This window comes from Mytilus californianus, unplaced genomic scaffold (assembly GCF_021869535.1).
Source record: "Mytilus californianus isolate M0D057914Y unplaced genomic scaffold, xbMytCali1.0.p SCAF_4, whole genome shotgun sequence".
Lineage (NCBI taxonomy): Eukaryota > Metazoa > Mollusca > Bivalvia > Mytilida > Mytilidae > Mytilus > Mytilus californianus.
In genome coordinates, this window is record NW_026262690.1 from 43,879,297 (window position 1) to 43,899,501 (window position 20,205).

At 32.5% G+C, this 20,205-nt stretch overlaps 1 protein-coding gene across 8 annotated transcripts in view; it reads left to right on the plus strand.

The window, feature by feature from the left end:
* The window catches only part of LOC127698324 (papilin-like), a 196,182-nt gene that overhangs the window by 68,325 nt on the left and 107,652 nt on the right, over positions 1 to 20,205 (plus strand). For 6 of the 8 annotated variants that reach the window (XM_052201709.1, XM_052201714.1, XM_052201715.1 and 3 more), the window contains exons 10-15: positions 1,679 to 1,865; positions 2,886 to 3,027; positions 4,409 to 4,625; positions 6,107 to 6,286; positions 9,379 to 9,399; positions 13,340 to 13,433. In XM_052201709.1, coding sequence (XP_052057669.1) covers positions 1,679 to 1,865; positions 2,886 to 3,027; positions 4,409 to 4,625; positions 6,107 to 6,286; positions 9,379 to 9,399; positions 13,340 to 13,433 — 841 coding nt within the window. Of the gene's footprint in view, positions 1 to 1,678; positions 1,866 to 2,885; positions 3,028 to 4,408; positions 4,626 to 6,106; positions 6,287 to 9,378; positions 9,400 to 13,339; positions 13,434 to 16,071; positions 16,214 to 20,205 lie in introns of those variants that run through there. The other 2 variants (XM_052201713.1, XM_052201718.1) reach the window with 2 other exon arrangements.

The window sequence follows — 20,205 nt, forward strand, 5'->3', positions numbered from 1 at the left end:
TAACTTTAGTTTGCCTCAACCAAATGCTATGAAACTTATACACAATGCTTATTACCACAAAACACAGATCAAGTTTGAATTTTGGTGGCGTCACTTTAACCGTTCTAGAGTAATGCTCCTTTACAAATGGAAAAATTGCTGAATTTTTGGTTTCCGTTCTCTAACTTTAGTTTGTCTCAACTAAATGTTATGAAACTTACACACATTGCTTATTACCACAAAACTCAGATCAAGTTTGAATTTTGGTGGCGTCACTTTTACCGTTCTAGAGTTATGCCCCTTTACAAATGGAAAAATTACTGAATTTTTTGTTTCCGTTCTCGACCTTCAGTCTGCCTCAACCAAATGTTATGAAAATTATACACAATACTTATTACATCAAAACTCAGATCTAGTACAAATTTGGGTAGCATCACTTTTACAGTTCTGGAGTTATGTCCCTTTATAACTTTATATGATATGCTAGCGGGGGCATCATCTGTGTCCCATGGACACATTCCCCATTTCTTTTTTTATGTGACGGTACTGGTCTTGTACCAATTACTGTAAGAAGTGTATTGTTTTTGAAAAATATTGTTTTTAATAGGAAGTCTGTTAAGAAATAGTCTTGTAAATGTATCATATAAAGTTATGTTTAATACCATTGCCTCGGACTATTAAATAATTCTTTTATTAATAACAAAAAGCAGCAACCCTTTTTGCAAAAAGTCATGAATATTTCAGTATAACTTACGATCATTTTTTATCATAAAACTTTTTTCTTGTGAAATTTTATGTGTATTTCTTATTGATACTTTTGAGTCCACAAATAATAAAAATTTTCACTTTTTAAATCGGCACATTTTTGTCATATTTTTCTATTTTGTGGCAAGAAGAGAAGCAGGTATGTCAAATGAACCAATTATATATTCAGTTAGGCCATAAATTCCAAAGCTCTTCTTCCTTTTCATCAAATCTCAACTGATCATGTGTTATGTCACTTGAAATCAACAAGTTGCACTGTATTGAAGAGGAGCATTTAGTTCGATTTTCAAATTTATCAACCTTTTTTAATTCTTTTCGAAGCTTTGGTATTATAGCTAACGCCATAAAGTACCCATGATGTGTTGAAACTGATAAATTTGTTATTTCCTTGTCTAAATCAGAACAAACAAAACAAGTTTTTTAAAAACTAAATAAAAGTATTTGCCTGGAGATGAAGTAGCATGTAATAGTTGTATCTACCAAACACGCCCATTATTGCTAAATGCTAGGTGATGGTTACTGACCATAACTTGTCCTCAAAACCAATTTTATTTAGCATTTATTAAACCCCTAGCTTTTCTGAAGAGGATGGTATTAAGTGATTGTGGAGTCTGTCCTTTAACTCATCCTTCTGTCCTACTTTTGTATCTGTAGTTGCTCCTTAACCCTTTGACACAATATTGTGAAACTTTCACAGAATCTTCCACACATGTTGTTCTTTGATGCCTTCTATTTCATTTCTTAATTTGAACGATTATTGGGGTCTACTTTTAGATGACATGATTTCATAGTACACATATTGTATTTGCTTCATCTAATCCCCTAATCATAATTTAATGAAACTTAACAATATAATGTCATTGTGCACCTTCATTTTGCTTTTTGATCAGAACCATAAGTATTTGTAAATAGACTGTCTGGTTAACAATTATAGGTCATGAAGCCAAAGAGAGAGCATGTAATATACCATTATCAGTATTCTATCGCAACTAACAATGGAGTGCAATCTTGGAGGGATGAGAAATCCAGACAAGCAGCTGATACCATGCGAGGAGATGCCACTGGTAGATATGTATGGTTAACAGGACACTGGACTGTGTGTGACAAAGACTGTGGAGAGGGTTAATATGGCTTTATTTTTTTACTCACTCTCATAATCTCTTTATATCTAAGAATTATTTGTAGATATTTAACATTACTTCACAAACATAAATCAAGAATTGTTACTTCCAATATGCAGGAAGAAAGTAAATTAAATAAATATATAAATTGGAAGTTGATAATATTTAGATGGCAGAATAATCAACAGTATAGAAATGTATACCTCAATGATGTTAGTGCTTCAATGGAAAACACTTTTACAGTCAAATAGGAAAAGAGTATAATTAAGTGAAAGATTTGAGAAACCAAAAGTCAGTTCATCTTTCAATTTTGTCAGTTTTTGTCTTGAATTGATGGAGTCAAAAAGTTAGACTTAGATATACTGTTTCTGTCATTGGCAGCATTGGTGGCAATATTGTTGGCAGCATCAACAGTTTGTTAAATTTGTGATTAGGTCAGTTCAAGGGGAACTTCTTATGATAAGTCAGTGATATTTGATAAGCAGTTGTATAAGCTTTGGCACATCTTGTTTCCATGGAGATTATTTTTCCTCAACCTCTAAGTCATGGTCTATTTACTTTGAAACTTTTGTAGTTTACATGATAAATATTGTGATTAGGTCAGTTCTAGGGGAACCACTTATGATAAGTCAATGATATTTGGTATGCAGTTGTATAAGCATTGGCACATCTCGTTTCAATGGAGATTATTTGTGCTTGTCCCCTCAGTCATACTTTAAAACTTTTGCATAGTTTATATGTTAAAGTTTGTGACTAGGTCAGTTTAAGGTGAACCACTTATAAGTTATTTGGCCCTGTTCCTTCAGTCATGGTTCATTGACTTGGAGTATTTAGCATAATTCTCATGATAAAGTATTGCTATGTTAATTTCAACATTTGCATTTTACTATCAAAATTATATACAGGCGAGACATATCTCTATGTTAACAATTTGTTATTATTATCAAACATTTGAATGATTAATCAGATATAAGAAGATCAGTATCTTCATTTTATTTTTTGACATTTTCAATATTTCAGGTGTTCAGAGAAGAGCAGTATCATGTATGGACACTAGAAATCCCAAGGTAGTGAGACAAGTCTACTGTAATGGTATAAATCCTCCGCCAAGTCAACAGAAATGTAGGGGGAAAATTTGTAATGATTCTGCTACCATTAATGTGTAAGAATTGTTATCTGTTATTCAATGTAATGTAATACCATTAAACATATCAGACATTGCCAACAGTAATATGATGTTAAATAGATTATACCATTACAAATAAAGAGCAATGTTAAAGGTCCCACAGGAATCAACTCATGTTTCTCAGCTTGTTCTTCCAAACTTGATGTAAACCGTCTTAGAAATTCTATTTTATCCTGACAATGCTAATATAGTCATTATTCTGTTTTAGCCAATGTAAATCTAACCCAGCACAAGGGCTTTCATTCTTGGTTTGATTATTAGTCATAATTCATTGTTGTCCATACTATACCATCGTTTTGATTTTGACAATTTTTGGCAAGAGTTATAGTTCTTTGACCACTTTAAACCTAGTGTAGGGTAATGACCCCATGTTAAAGTTTGAGACCATATGTCTGGAAACTTTCATTTAGTGAGGTTGTTTTTCATGTTTATAAGGGGCAAGGAACATTTCACTCAACTTTTGTCCTGTGAAACCACATGAACAAATCTCTTCAAGTTAAATAGGAATGATTTCAGTATCCTGTAAAAAAAAAGTCTTCATGTTGTCTTGATTAAAAAGTTTTCATGGCAGGAATGTGATGAAATTTTTTAATATGTTTTAAGTCATTTTGCAAGAAAATAAATTTTGGGTACATTTTTTCTTGAACTTTTAATTTATAAAATAAAATTTCAGACCTTAAATGCCACTTTTTGCATTGCATTTGCATTTTTTAGCCCCTTGAATTCCAAAGCAAAAAATTATAATAAATATATTTAAAGGCATCCATCAGATGTTCACAAGACATTATTCTGTCAGATGTTAGTAGTTATATTTTTATATTGTGTCTTAAATCTTCTTGCATTTCATACAAAACTGCAAAATCTGCCAAAATAGCCTTATTTTCAGATCTTGCCTTAAATATGAGCCAAGGCTGTACCCAAAACGTTTTTTTGCCTCCAGATGTCTTATACAAAGATATTGATGTGAAGAAAAAAATATATTTTTGGGTGAGGTTTTGGCTCATAACCATGGCAAATATATAGAAGGTCCTACTGGAAATATAACCATTTTATTCCTGTCAAATAAACAACTGATTGGCCAGAAACAATTCAGCATCCCACTTTGAAAAAAGATGCAATTAACAAATTCTGAAAAAATTCTGTTAAGGGCTTATTGCTTCTAACCTAAAGAAGAAGATTGATTGGTGGGAGAGTTGCTATTGCTGACATTGGGAATAGATACTAGATGTATGCTCTTTAGGTTCTCTTTATTTTGTAATACTTTGTTTAAAAAGTTGATGTGGTATTGGAGCAGTTGTTGAGAAAGAAATTTCAAGTAATAGCAATTTGATATATTAAACTTATTTGTTTATTACAGACAATGGGACAATGGTGAATGGGGACCATGCTCATCATCCTGTGGTCTAGGAGAGCAGTCTAAGCCAGTATTCTGTAGAGCATATAGATCAGATGGTTTTAACTTTGTTACAAATGATGCCAAATGTCTGGAGGCTTATCCAATCAAACCAGTCTATATGAGATCCTGTAATGATCATGTAAATTGTCCAGAATGGCAAACGACTGTTTGGTCTAAGGTAATTTCAAATTGACAGCGAAGATTTAATTTTGCAATCATATGTACATTAGTCAAAAGAAGATGTAAAAGGGAAACAGGAATGACTCTTCTTGCTGTTTAAGTATGTATGATGGTATAGTAGGTTATTTCTTAGGATGCTATTTATTGATACAACCACCACTGGTACTATATTTAGATCAGTGGATGTTAAACACCATTTTCAATAATTTTCTTTGCAATGGCAGAGCATATTGGGGTCAAATGTTAGGGAATAATTTCTTTGTTGGTTCCTTTTTCAATATATCATTATTAAATTATTTTCAAATATGTAGAAGCCATAGTGATACAACTTCCTATAGGCCTCTACTTCTTCATGTAGTGCTATATAGAAAGTGTTTGTCTTCAAAAATTTAGTTGATGGCTAAATATTGCCACAAGTATTGCCATTCTTTCTATGAATGTTGGGAAATGAATTGCAGGTGAGCAACTTCTTTATTATAATACCATTCCATGATGGGACTGTCATAATATATGTGATATGTTAAGAATTAATGTTTTAATAGAAAAAATCTTTGTTAATTTGAATAAAAAACCATTAATTTTCAAAGTGTTAGAGCCAAAAATAAAAAAAATTATAATATTGAGTGAAATTGAGATAATTTTTTCACTTGGTGCATATTTTAATATTTTTATGCCCCTTCCGTAGCAAATGGTGCACTAAATTTTACCCTTGTCCAACTGTACGTCGGTTCGTACGTCCTTACATCCCAAAATTGGTTTTCGTTCTCTAACTTTAGTTTGCCTGATCCAAATGTTATGAAACTTATGCACAATGCTTATTACATCAAAACACAGATCAAGTTTGATTTTTGGTGGCGTCACTTTTACCATTCTAGAGTTATGCCCATAACAAATGGAAAAATTGCTGAATTTTTCGTTTCCGTTCTCTAACTTAAGTTTGCCTCAACCAAATTTTATGAAACTTATACACAATGCTTATTACCACAAAACTCAGATCAAGTACAAATTTGGGTAGCGTCACTTTTACTGTTCTTGAGTTATGTACCTTTATAATATTATATGTCCCTTGGACACATTTTCCAGTGAAATTGAAATTGAAGACTAGAGTTATATTGTTTATTTTACTTATTCATTTAATCAATTTTGAAACTTGCTTGGTGTAGTCTTTGTGCAAGCAAGCTTGCAAACCTAGGAGATCATTGTCCTATTCACACACTATAGATAATTGGTATTTGCTGCCTTTCCACTACGGGTGCAGCATTTCAGAGTAAGTGCAAAGAGTGGTCAGCTTACAGTTAGAATAATGTGTCAGTGAAGGGCATTCCTGCAGACGAGCCATGTGAGTTTAGTACAAAGCAGGGTATCATCATCACAGTATAATGTTATAGTACTTAATATGCTTGTAATATTTGTCGCTGGATATTAAACAGCCATCAAACAATCAACAAATAAACACTGAATTATTTTGTTTTCACCCAGTGTAGTAAAAAATGTGGAATTGGAGAACAGACGAGAAGAGTGTACTGTAGAGGTCCAGATCCATCTGGTGATAGAAACATATTGCCATCATCAGCATGTTCCCCGTTAGACAGACCGCTGGAAAGAAAAAGTTGCTTTGACAGTATTAGATGTCAAGAAGGCCCAATTGGTGAATTAGAGGTATTTATTATTTGTGCAAATATTGATCTTTCTACAGAGTTATGAGATTAGAAATTAAAGCATGTCTGTGGTAAAAAAAAAGAATATGAACACAATATACACTTAATCAAGTATGAAAATAGCATCACAAATCAAGTACCCTCAAAACTGAAAATCCTATTTGCTCCTTTTATTTGAATTCCACATCCCATATCACCATATACAGGGTTTGAATCATTAGACATGGGGTTTTTTGACAAAACATCCAGTTATGTATCTGAATCTCAGGCCATGGATAAGCCAATTAGGTTTCCAGAGTGAGTTATTTATACCAATAAAGTATATCTAGCCTGGCCCCAATGGACTGGGATATATTTGTTTACCTTCCTTGATCCATTGTATGAAATTTTCGTCACCTTTATGGAAGGAACTACATACCATGGTTTATTAGTAAGCTTCATGTGACATGCTATATCATCTGATGCGTTTTCTCTTCCCTCCTGCATTAGCTTCCTGTTTACTGAATACCTGAATATTCATACACATTTTGGCCAGGTATAAAAATTTCATCACATTTTATTCAGGAACTACACATCAGAGTTTCCTAAAATTTTGTATCAAGCTTCATGTGAGCATGCTATACTGTGTGATGTGTTTTCACATCAATCGATCATCAACTTCCTGTTAACTGAATACTTATAGCAGGAGTATCATTAGTAAGCAAAAGCTCACATTACATCGCATTTAAATTATTGTTCTGCACTTACCCCTTAATAAATCCTATAGAATCAGGGCTTAAGTGGGCTAGTATTAGTGTCTAACTGATACTTCCTGAGAATTAGATATTGCTTTATATCCACTCCAGTTATTTAATTCTTAACCATTCTTTTTCTGTAAAAATATAAAATCAAGTAATTATTGATCTAGTCTTTTGCACATACCAGTATGATGTCATATGTCCTGGTTCAAACTATAACATCAGACATGTTAAAACTTTTTGAATGCTTCATAATATGATAAATTTTGACAAATAGAAGATTTTCAGGTGAAAAGTGTACTAAGTGCAGTGTGATACGAGAAATATCTCTTTGTGCAGTGCAAGAAATAGATAACAGGCCACAACCATAAGAGAATGTCTCATATAAAATCCTTGTACAGATCAATATATATCTCAACATTGAATAATATAAGTAACACAGTGTTATAGTGACCCCATATATATCGTATACCATATGGATTTTACTGACCCCATATATATCAGGGGCGGATCCAGGATTTTGGAAAAGGGGGGCGTAGTATTAAAGTTTGGCGAGCATAGTGAGGCAAAAAAAAATTTTTGGACCTTTTTTGGCTAAAATACATAAAATAAGTGGAAAATGCATTTTATAGTTAAATTGTAGGGTTGGACATTTTTGGTGCCATATTCTCTCCCTTAATTGTCTATTATAAAATGATTAGATGGATCCAAAGCTATGTACTAATTAATATATTTGATGTGGGATTTGTCAGTAAAAAATGGACATGGAAAATTCTCGTTTGTTGTATGGTTAGTTAGCATAACCTCACAGATTTCTTGTTGTAAACATGATATATGGCTATTCAATGAAATTTCATATATGACCGACACGAAGAAAGACTAACAAGCAATTTTTATCCAAATGTTTGGTTGAAATGTTTCAACCAACAAGGGAAGTGAGGGGTTCCAAATCAACCAAAGGCTATGAATGAGTCGTAAATGACAATGAAGTTGTGAATGACGGTCGACACATGGAGACATATAGGCCACACCTAGCAGGCAGGTTGCAGTCGGGCCTTGAAAAAAGTATTCGGTATATCAGTTCGGCAACAGACATTCCGGTCAGATATGGGATTCACATGCAACCCCCCCCAAAAAAAAATTACGTCCTTTTTTATTCATCATGTTCATTTAATGCTAAATAATTTTGTGAAAATATTTTTTTCTAATAGAAAAAAAGTGGACAAGATTATTGTTTTCAATCCAGATACGGCCAGAATTTTTGTTTAAGGCATAAATCAGGGTCAGAATTTTTTCTCTAAAATATCTCAGACTGCCCCCTCAAATCAAATGGTCCGTACCTTAGACTTTAAATCTATATCTAGAGCTTACTGACTGGGGATCACTATTCAGCAATGTTGTTAATGGGCTGGAGCGTGTGGGGTTTTACATGTTTTCGTAGGTAAATAATATTGCTGTGGAACTTTTTTTTTATAGAATATTACTTCCTGTTGGGTGGAATTGTGAAATAGAAGTCAATACGTTCTTGCTCGATACTTTGTAGCTTTGAAGGCGTCATGCTTGTCATCCTCAGCCTAAGCAATGTGTTACTGTAATTTGAATTTCAAAATGACTGTGTGACGTTTTTTTTGACGTACTGGTCAACTCCACCATAGCGAATCATGTGACTTTGACATAATCAATAATATATTACAGTAAATCCGAGCGAAAAATATCTTTATAAGTAAAGAATCCCCCCCCCCCCCCTTCTGACCCCATATATATTGTATTAGGTCACCAGCACACTGTGTAAAGAATTTATCTTCCTGACTATCTTAACTTATGGCATTTAGACTAGTGGCCTATCAAAGTGATCAAATCTTCAATATAAAGAACCTAATTCCATTGGTCTAAACAAAAACAAATGCCAACAATAACAACTTGTTAGCTTTTAATGTGTTTTCTGCATTTCCTTTATCATTCATCATCAATATCTTCATCTGTTGTCCAAGTGATACATTTTTTCTCAACACCATGTTTTTTTTATAAAGAGACGTAAGACCACCAATAACTGTGTATTAAATTAAACCACGCCTACTAACCCCATATTAATATATAGGGCCTCAACGGGGTTGCTTTTAACCAATGATATTCCTATAAATGTATAGGAGGTAAGATAATGTTTCTGACATTAAATGATTTTGATGTTATTTTGAGTAGACTGTCAGTAGAATTCCAACTTAATGGAAATGTACATGCACAGTAATCTTCCATTTAAACACTTTACCAAACTTAAGATATCATCAACATATTTTAATTTAAATTGTTTTTTTAAAATCATGGCCACCAACAAATTGTTTAATTGATGAAATTGTAGATAGCTAGAATTGAAATAAAGGTAACTTTCACCTAGATGTCAATCACTATTTTACATATATATATATGATAGGTATTAATTCACAAAAAATCTTGGCATATTGTATATGTATATTGACCTATTCATTGCTTTAAATATACAGCTTTTTAAAAAGACTGATATCTTAAAACCCTTGCAAAATAAGATGCACAGCTTTATTGTTATACAAAATTAGGTTTCATTTGTTACATATGAAGAGGATTAAATGCATTCAAGTTCAAGGGTTTACCTCTTGGTAATCTTTAGGACCTTTTTTTAACTTTACCTTAAAAGTCTAATTGATATTACAGAATTGGAAGCTTGCTATAATGCTAGAAGTGATAAATGAACAATCTTTGTTTTATATAGCCTAGCAATATTTTAACTTTAAAAGATGGACGACATGAGAAAATAAAATTCCTTGGCTTTTAAACAAGATGAAAAAATGTTGAACCCTTGAACATCTATAATGCTACTCTTCATATACTGCTACAAAATCAGTCTGCTCATTTCAATGTTTTTTAGTTGATTCATAAACTTGTTAATTGTCCTCTCCAAAACTCCAAAACAAGGTTAGGGGGAGGAATATAGCAGTTATTGTGTTCCTTCATCTCTGTTAAGTTCCATTTAAGTTCAGACCGTATTCATTTCAAATCAGGGGAAATGACTTGTGCCGTAGTAAACATATTTCCATATTTTTGATTTATGCAAATACCTGTTCATTACTGTATCTTTAAAAAAAAAAAACAACCCAAAGATTGTACAACAATATCTTTTTCTTCAATGGGTCACCAGTATAACATCATCATAGGGTGAAATACATCACGTAGTGTTGTATCCTACATCACATTATGTCACAGATGTCCAGCTGCTGAAGTTCATGGCAAACAAGATTTAACCACATTAAACTGGCAGCAGCAAGAGGGTTAATATTGTGAATGGGAGGCAGGTTTTATATGGGGAAATTAGTCACTGATTTATGATGGATAGTCATTGAAAGTATTATTTTCATCCAATCAGGAATGGGAAATATTAATCAACCCTCTTCTATTGGTACATTTGAAACTCTGTCCTGCCTTCTTATGCTTTAGTTTAGTGTTGTGTTATAAGTTGATTCCTATTATAAAATATTCATGATAAATCAATGCTAAAATCCTAGCAATTTTTGCCGAGCCTTCGACTTCTTTTGCAGAAAGCGAGACATAGGGATAGTGAATTAGGGGCGGTGCTGCCAGCTTAATTTTTTAGAAGGTAGAAGGCCTGGATGCTTCATACTTTGTATATAGATGCCTTATGTTATGAAGTTTCCGTCTGTCATATGTCCATTGTCCTTGACCTCATTTTCATGGTTCAATGACTACTTGAAAAAAAGGTTAAGATTTTTAGTATTCTTTATTTCTCTCTTATTATGAGTAATAGGATAACTATATTTGGTATGTGCATACCTTTCAAGGTTCTAATGCCTGTCAGACAGTTTTCACTTGACCTTGACCTTATTTCATGGATCAGTGAACAAGGCTAAGTTTCCGTGGTCAAGTCCATATCTCAGATACTATAAGCAATAGGTCTACTATATTTGGTGTATGGAATGATTGTAAGGTGTACATGTCCAACTGGCAGGTGTCATCTGACCTTGACCTCATTTTCATGGTTCAGTGGTTAAAGTTAAGTTTTTGTGTTTTGGTCTGTTTTTAATAATACTGTATGCAATAGGTCAACTATATTTGGTGTATGAAAATATATATGTGCATGTCATTCTGGCAAGTTTTATTTGACCTTGACCTCAATTTTACGGTTCATTGGTCAATGTTAAGTTTTTGTGTTTTGGTCTGTTCTTCAAACTTTCTCAAACTATAAGCAATAGGTCAGCTATATTTGGTGTATGGAATGATTGTAAGCTGTATATGTCTGTCTGTCAGTTATCATCTGACCTTGACCTCATTTTCATGGTTAATTGGTCAGTGTTACGTTATCGTGGTTGATATTGTTTCTTAGATAATTTATGCAATAGGTCAACTATATTTAAAGCATGTAACAATTGTAAGGTGTACATTTCTGTCTGGCAGGGTTTATCTGACCGTGACCTCATTTTCATGGTTCATTGATCAATGTTTACGGTCCCTGGTTAAGTTTGTTTCTTAGATACTATATGCAATAGGTCAACTATATTTAAACATGGAATGATTGTAAGGTGTACATGTCTGTCTGGCAGGGTTCATCTGACCTTGACCTCATTTTCATGGTTCATTAGTCAACATAAAGTTTTCATGGTTTGGTCTGTTTCTTGTATACTATAAGCAATAGGTTAACTATATTTGGTGTATGGAATGATTTTAATGTGAACATGTATTTCTGGCTAGGTTTATCTGACCTTGACCTCTTTGTTCATGTTAAGTTTATGTGATACTTGTTATAAAACTTTATATTTAGGACTATCAGCATATTATCAATGGTCAGTAAAGCAGGCGAGACATTTCAGCGTGTGCACTCTTGTTTATTTGTGTTGTCATTACTTTCATTTTATGTGTGCAAGTATTAGGTAGCTTTTCAAATACATGTATTTCTATTGAGTGTAGGGCAAATGTGTATATTTGTTATACTGACTTTTGGTAGATGGTACATTTCAACTAAGATTTTTTCAAATCTTTTAGTATGTTTGCATAACTGATAAGATTTAACATTACACATTTTGGATACATTAAGGGAAATTTACAAATATTTTGTGCATATTTCAGCAGAGATTGTATATGTATGTATAATAAAAAAATTCCCTTCAGTTTTTGTAACACTTGTGATGAAAGTATAGAATGTGAGCCATAGGGATTACCATCCAGCTGCAGTGACTTCGTAAACTATTTGTGTAAACTTTATATTTCAGAAGGTAAAAGACCTGGATGCTTCAAACCTTGCATGCATATGCCTTATGTTACGAATTTTTCCTCTTTCATATGTCATTTTCATGGTTCAGCAACTGCTTAAAAAAAATGTATAGTTTTTTGTCATTTGAAGTACTCAGTTGTTATTAAGTAATAAGATAACCATAGTTATTTTCTATATATTACAAGAACAAATAGACTGTACAAAATCATTTCTTTTCTTATCATCTTAGATAAATTTCTTTCTCTAATTTTTGTGCTATTTTCACATTTCTCCTCACTAGTGAAATATCTGTTCTCCCCAAATAATTAGTCGAAATTTGATTATGACGTCAAAATGTTTTGTTTTCTTCTGAATTTTCCTATTGTGACGTCATGAAAAAAGGCGACCATGCCTGATGACGTCGCATATAAAGAACACAAGTTTCTGAAAATCTTTCAAAATCGAAGGATAAAATCATCAGAGAAACAGATTCCGACACCATAACTCGTGTATTACAATATTTCTCTACTCTCGACAGTTAAATTTAAATTATTTAAAAAGCTCGGCGAGCCTCGCGCTTTAAATGATAAAATTTAACTGTCTCGAGTGGAGAAATATAGTAATACATTTGTTGCAGTGTAGGAATCTATATTTCTATTATTATAATTTCATTTCTTTTCTTATCATCTTAGATAAATTTCTTTCTATTATATCTTAAAATAAGAGGGTTTGAAAATGTGTAAGTTATCTCCCCTACGATAACAGAAAAAACCTTTATAGAAACATTTTAATAATGAAAATATCAATTTTACTAAGTTTTAAGTTGAAAAATGTTTTAAGTTTTTTTTATAATACAGTGACATACATGTAAATTCAGACTTTAATGTGTATATTTATGAATGTAATTCTGTGACAGTTGACAAATAATGTAAGCTTATTTAGTTCAGTTCCATTGCTTGTTGCTATCCAATATTACCAACTAAAAAAATGAAAAGTTGTAATATACATCCAGTCACTTATTTTTTAAGAAAAAAACATTGCATTTATTTCTGAATGTGGAGTAAATGATAAGTTTTTATTTTAGCGTGGACAGCCTAGGTGTAGAAATAGTTTGTATGGTTGTTGTCCTGATGGGTATACTTCCGCTACAGGTTATAGTTATAGAGGATGTCGAAGAGGTAGGTGTTCTATTGTCCTGATGGGTATACTTCCGCTACAGGTTATAGATATAGAGGATGTCGAAGAGGTAGGTGTTCTATTGTCCTGATGGGTATACTTCCGCTACAGGTTATAGATATAGAGGATGTCGAAGAGGTAGGTGTTCTATTGTCCTGATGGGTATACTTCCTCTACAGGTTATAGTTATAGAGGATGTCAAAGAAGTAGGTGTTCTATTGGCATTGAAAAATTTGTAAGGAATGTTGAAATTATTTCAAGGTATCTTGATAAAAGAGAAAAGTCAGCAAATTTATATGATATAATGGAAAAGCAAAACTACCTAAGAACATGAGAAGAAGTAATTAAAAGATTATATGCAGGTGTGCTCCTTCTATAAGGAGGAAATTCCACAAAGTTTTACTCATTTGATTTCTTCGTTAAGTTTTTAGCCACATTTTCAGGAAAGAATGCTTAGTTCATTTGATGTATCCCTGTATCTAGGTCTAAGAAACTAGTTGACATACAGCAATTTCATGTTGTGCACATGCATTTTGAAGAGACCACATACCACTGAGATTGAGTCAACATCAGACAAAGAAATAAGTAATTGAAATTGGTAGCTATATTCTTGTGTGAATTTTTTTTTCAAACCACCCACCACCACCACCAGGTGATCAATGATTGTATGTATATTGAAGTTACGCATGTTGCTTTAATGGAATTGTTTGAAAATTTTTCTCCCATTTTTCAAGACTTTGGAAATTGATTATTTTTCTGTAAAAATTTTCACTAGATGGCAAGATGTAGTGTCTTCTTTCTCCTTCATATTTTCTTTTCTTTTTTCGCTTGCCTGGAATCTTGTTTGAGGAATGTATCAGATCTTTTCGATAGTTTTAAATTAGTTAGATGCACTTTTTGTCGAGTCTGCGACTTTTGTCGCAAAAGCGAGACATAGCGATCCTACATTCTGTCGGTGTCCAGATCCACAAATATTCACTCTGTGGTTAAAGTTTTTCAAATTTTAATAACTTTCTTAAACTATCCTGCATTTCAACCAAACTTGGACAGAAGCTTGTTTATGATCATAAGATAGAATCCAGAAGGAAATTTTGTAAAAAAAAAAAAATCCTGTTTATCCGTATTTTACTCATAAATGGACTTAGTTTTTCTGCCAGTTAACATTACATTCACTCTGTGGTTAAAGTTTTTCAAATTTTAATAACTTTCTTAAACTATCCTAGATTTGTACCAAACTTGGACAGAAGCTTGTTTATGATCATAAGATAGTATCCAGAAGAAAATTTTGTAAAAAAAAAATCCTGTTTATCCGTATTTTACTTATAAATGGACTTAGTTTTTCTGCCAGTTAACATTACATTCACTCTGTGGTTAAAGCTTTCAAAATTTTAATAACTTTCTTAAACTATCCTGGATTTGTACCAAATTTGGACAAAAGCTTGTTTATTATCAATAGCTAGCATCTAGAAGGAAATTTTGTAAAAATTTATTTCCTGTTGTTCCGTATATTACTTATAAATGGACTTAGTTTTATTCCAGTTAACATTACTTATAGTCTGCAGTTAAAGTTTTTAAAACATTTATTAGATTCATAAACCTTGGATTTTTACCAAACTTGAACAGAACTTCTTACAATCAAAAGATAGTATCTAGAGGAAAATTTTTAATAATTTTTTCCCCATTTTTGTTGAGCCTGGGACTAACAGCATAAGTAGGCGAGACACTGGGTTCCGCGAAATCCTTATGATTTTTTTTTTATTCTTTTACTTATGAGCAGAGAACTTAACTTTATAAATTTAAATTTGAAAATAAGAAGATGTGGTATGATGGCCAATGAGACAACATTCCAACTGAGACCAAATGACATAGAAGGTTAGCAACTACAGGTCAAAAATATATTCTTTATCATGATCAGACCTCTGTGAAAGTTAACACAGATAATTATTGATGATTAACATGAAGGATAGACTTGCTACAATTCCCTTTCATTTAATTCTTTTTTACTAATTTATATGTTTACTGAAAGCTGCCATGTTACGGAATGCCCCAGTGCACTGATTGCCCTTAGCAGGTGTCAATATAATGGCAATCTCTTAGTTATAGCAGTAAAATTGTTAAAGGGGTAAAATTGAAAAAAAAAAAAGAAAACTAGGAAGGGACATGTAGCAAGTCTACATGAAGGAAAGTCATTCTCTACTTAAGAATTGAATGACTACCCATTCCTTGACTAGACAATGGAATATAAATCTTTAAATTTGCTCACAGTATTTTCAGTTTCATTATGGTATTGTTTTTATCATCTAAATATGCACAAACTATTTACCACAAGACATTAAACATACAAAATGAATTGTTTCCAGTTAGTTTTCAGACTTGTTATAAGATGAAATTGTGTATACATCCTGTAAAAGGTTAATAATGAATAGGAAATTTGTCAAATTACTCTCTTATAAATTGCATCTATAGAATTTAATTGCTACATTTTAAATTATAACTTTGTAAATTAAAACCACACACAGGAACAATATTTTTTTATAGCTATGTTAGCAATACTTTTTATTAAGTTTTCCATTTGAGGACATGTATTTCTTTTTATAAGGCAGTTTGATATTAGTATATAGTTATATGGTGTTGGATATTTGATATCAAAGTACAATGTTTTTAATGTTGTTGGTATTTTGTCAGCTTGTAAAATTGTTAAATGGCAGACAGTATGCTTTTGTTCCATATGTAATCTGGAAGTATTCCAATGATAAGGGACACCCAGCAATGTCATCTAAAGGTCAGGCATTATTTTCTTCTTCTTGTAAAAATAATCATATATTGTTGGTGAAAGAGTATCAAAACTGATCATTGAACAGATATAAATATATGATGGGGGAATTGTACATTAAAAAAAATATTCCAATGAATTTTATTCAAACATTTGTATTTTTACAACTGAGATTAAAAAGAAAAAATCCCAATACAAAGTTAGCATATACTTTCCTTATAGTAAATTTATTATTAGGTAAGCTATGAACTTTAAAGTGACATTTATGAATGAAATTATAAGATCTCACACAAATGTCTTCCTGTTTAATAGAAAAGTTTGTCAATGAAAACAGGTGACAGGGGTAGAGGCATATGTATTGTGTGAAAATCAAACTTTATATACCATTGACATTCCTGAAAATATGTTTTAGTAATAACTTTCCAGGCCAGTAGCTATGATGACTCTGGGGGGAATTATTTGGAGTCATGATGCTCTGACTTCAATCTGAATGTTGACTTTAATGAACTTAAATAGTACCTGTATTATAGTTTTCAGACAGGAGTGCTCAAACACCCCTGGCTACAGGTATACTTTCTGGAAATTTATAATGCCACCCAACTGACTTGGATAGTTATTTTACATTCAAATGTATTATAACTTTGAATACTTGAGAAACCTTGAATAGTAATTGTTTGGTTATAAAGGCTATGAACCCTTTGGCCCCTATCTTAGTGACTCCTATGAGTTATTAAATTTTAAGTCAAAGTAAGATATCATGGAGCTATTTTTAACATGAAGCCATTTCCAGATTTAGAGAACTAGAAAACCCCTTTGTTTGTATAAGAAAATTTAATAGGTATTGCCATTGCTTTGTGATTGTAGTGACAAGTTTACAGATTTAAAGGTCTGGTCAGAAGATGTTACTTTCATTGTGTACCCAAATTCAGCCAAACTTGCTTCTTAAGAAATAGGTCAATGGGACTTGTTTCACTGATTTGACGGCTGTATTCCTTTTCATGAAAAAGTTAGTTACTTGGTTGTTGTTTGATGGAGAATTACTTTAACCTAAAAGCCCATAGCCAGGATGTCTCTAAGACAGGTTATTTTGGGTCAAGACACTTTGACTTTAGAAGTCAATCTTCAATCTGAATGTCCATTTTAAAAATAATTTGAAGTTGTATTTTTTGTCTCACATGCGACAAAAGTTGCAGTATGCGAGACATAGGGATTACTATCGGCAGCCGGGGTGTAAACTGTTTGTATAAATTTTATATTTCAAAAGGTAGAAGACCTGGATGCTTCATAGCTTGTATGCTGATATCGTATGTTAAGAAGTTTCCACCTGTCATATGTCCATTGTCCTTGACCTCATTTTCATGTTCAGCTATTACTTGAAAAAAAATTGTGCTTTTGTCTTGTGAATTTCTTACTTATTATGAGTACTAGGATAACTATATTTGGCATAAGGGTTCCTTTCAACAGCCACATGTCCTTCAGATAGGGTTCACTTGTCCTCGACCTCATAACATAGATCAGTGATCAAGGTTAAAGTTACATGATTAAATTGGTTTCTCTGATACTATAAGAAGTAGGTCAACTAAATGTGGTGTATGGAATGATTGTAAGGGGTAAATGTCAGTCTGGCAGATTTCATCTGATCTTGTCCTCATTTTCATGGATCATTGGTCAATGTTAAGTTTTTGTGTTTTGGTCTGTTTTTCAAGTACTATCAGTAATAGGTGAGGTGTACTTGTCGGGCTAGCTGGTATCATCTGACCTTGACCTCATTTTCATGGTTCATTGGTCAATGTTAAGTTTTTGTGTTTTGGTCTGTTTTTCAAGTACTATCAGTAATAGGTGAGGTGTACTTGTCGGGCTAGCTGGTATCATCTGACCTTGACCTCATTTTCATGGATCATTGGTCAATGTTAAGTTTTTGTGTTTTGGTCTGTTTTTCAAGTACTATCAGTAATAGGTGAGGTGTACTTGTCGGGCTAGCTGGTATCATCTGACCTTGACCTCATTTTCATGGTTCATTGGTCAATGTTAAGTTTTTGTGTTTTTGTCTGGTTTTCAAATATTATTAGCAATAGGTCAGCTATATTTGTTGTATGGAATAATTGTAAGGTGTACATGTCTGTCTGGCAGGTATCATCTGACCTTGACCCCATTTTCATGGTTCATTGGTCAATGTTAAGTTTTGGTCTGTTTTTCAATTACACTACCATAAGCAATAGGTCAACTATATTTGGAATATGATATAATTGTAAGGTGTACATGTCTGTCTGACAGGATTTATCTGACATTGACCTCATTGTCATGGATCTTTGAAAATGTTAATTTTATGTGCTACTTGTAGTAAAACCTTTATCTTTAAGACTTTCAACATAAAATCAATGGTCAGTAAAGGAGGCAAGACATTTCAGCGTGTGCACTCTTGTTGTTTTGAGGGGTATTGTGGAAACACCTTCTTGCTATGGGTGTGCTATAGTAGTAATTGTACATGCATATAATAGACTGGTTTTAGTTCATGTGTTAGTGTGGGTGAAGATATTTAAAATAGTAAAATTAAAAACTATCTCTTTCCATCTTTGTTTGTTTCCATCTAAAACTTTTTTCCACTGAGTGAACTTTACCTCTTCATGTAGCCCAGTCTCTAGTGTGTTTCTTAGTTTCTCATTTGTATCCTGGTCTTTAATAAATGAGTCTGGACTCTTAGAAAAATTCAATCAACTTTTAACATTGGAGTATGGCTTTCGTTCAGTTTTTGTAGGCTCTTCCTTCCGGAAATAAAAAGTTTGCTGCAAAGTTGAGGCTGTATTATGTTTTGAGTAGCCTTTAAAACAGTAGATAAGGAGGTTAATAATTATGTTCTAAAGACAATGTAAGTTATTATACTAATGAAGACATAGACATCAAGCGAACATCTTGTTAACAAATGCTTCTAATTACACCAAATTATGCAATTTCTGAATGCCGTTCACTCATCTACAAAGATTTACAAGGCTAACAAAGTCTGGGAAACATTTCTGGCTGAATAAACATGCTGCAACTATGTGTATAAAGTTGTTTTATAATGACAAAAACATTTTTTGAACTTGTATTATGATAACATAACTTGTAATATTTTAATGATTTGTGTAATCAACATTTTTTCTCATGGGAGGGAAAAAAATGTTGATATTTTGACTGGAGCACTAACCGATTTCCTTCATTTGGTGTGTGGTCAACATAGCATAACCAACCTTAACTTATTTACATGATTAAATATTTTCCAAATGAATTTAACAGAACATAAATCACTAGGGAACCATTCAAGAATGTTCCCTGCCAATGATCTTTGATAGAGACTGCACAATGATATTATTTGTGTTAGTAAATAGAGACAATAGTTATTACATACAAGTATTTGTGATATGTCAATTATAAATTATATCCTATTCAAGTGTTGTCAATGATTCACAGAAAATACTATAAGATATGCATATATTATTTGTAATGTCATGTTTTTTGGCACTTTGTAAATTCAAGTTTTAGTCCGAAGTGCCTTTAAGCTGTAATCAATATAAAATACTGAGGATTCATTAATTTTTATGGTACCAATTTATAAGGATTGAGGAAAATTGTTATTTTCTTTCATGGTTTTGCCAAAGTCTGCATAGACTTAAACTTTGTGGTTTGCCTCTCTCCAAGAAATCCACGAATTTGACTTTGAATATACTGACTTGAATCTCGTCCCCTTCCCTTGCCCTGAATGTGACCTACTGAATTAGACATATCACCTGGTTTGTACTTACATGAGCAACACGACTGGTGCCACATGTGGAGCAGGATCTGCTTACCCTTCAGGAGCAACTGAGATCACCCCCTACCCCCCTTTTTGGTGGGGTTCGTGTTGCTCTTTTATTTTCGACTTATGAGTTTAAATGTCTCTTTGGTATCATTCGCCTCTCTTTGAATATTCTGGTGCACCTTAGCAATAAACTTTATAAAACTTTTTGATTAAAATTTAAAAAAAA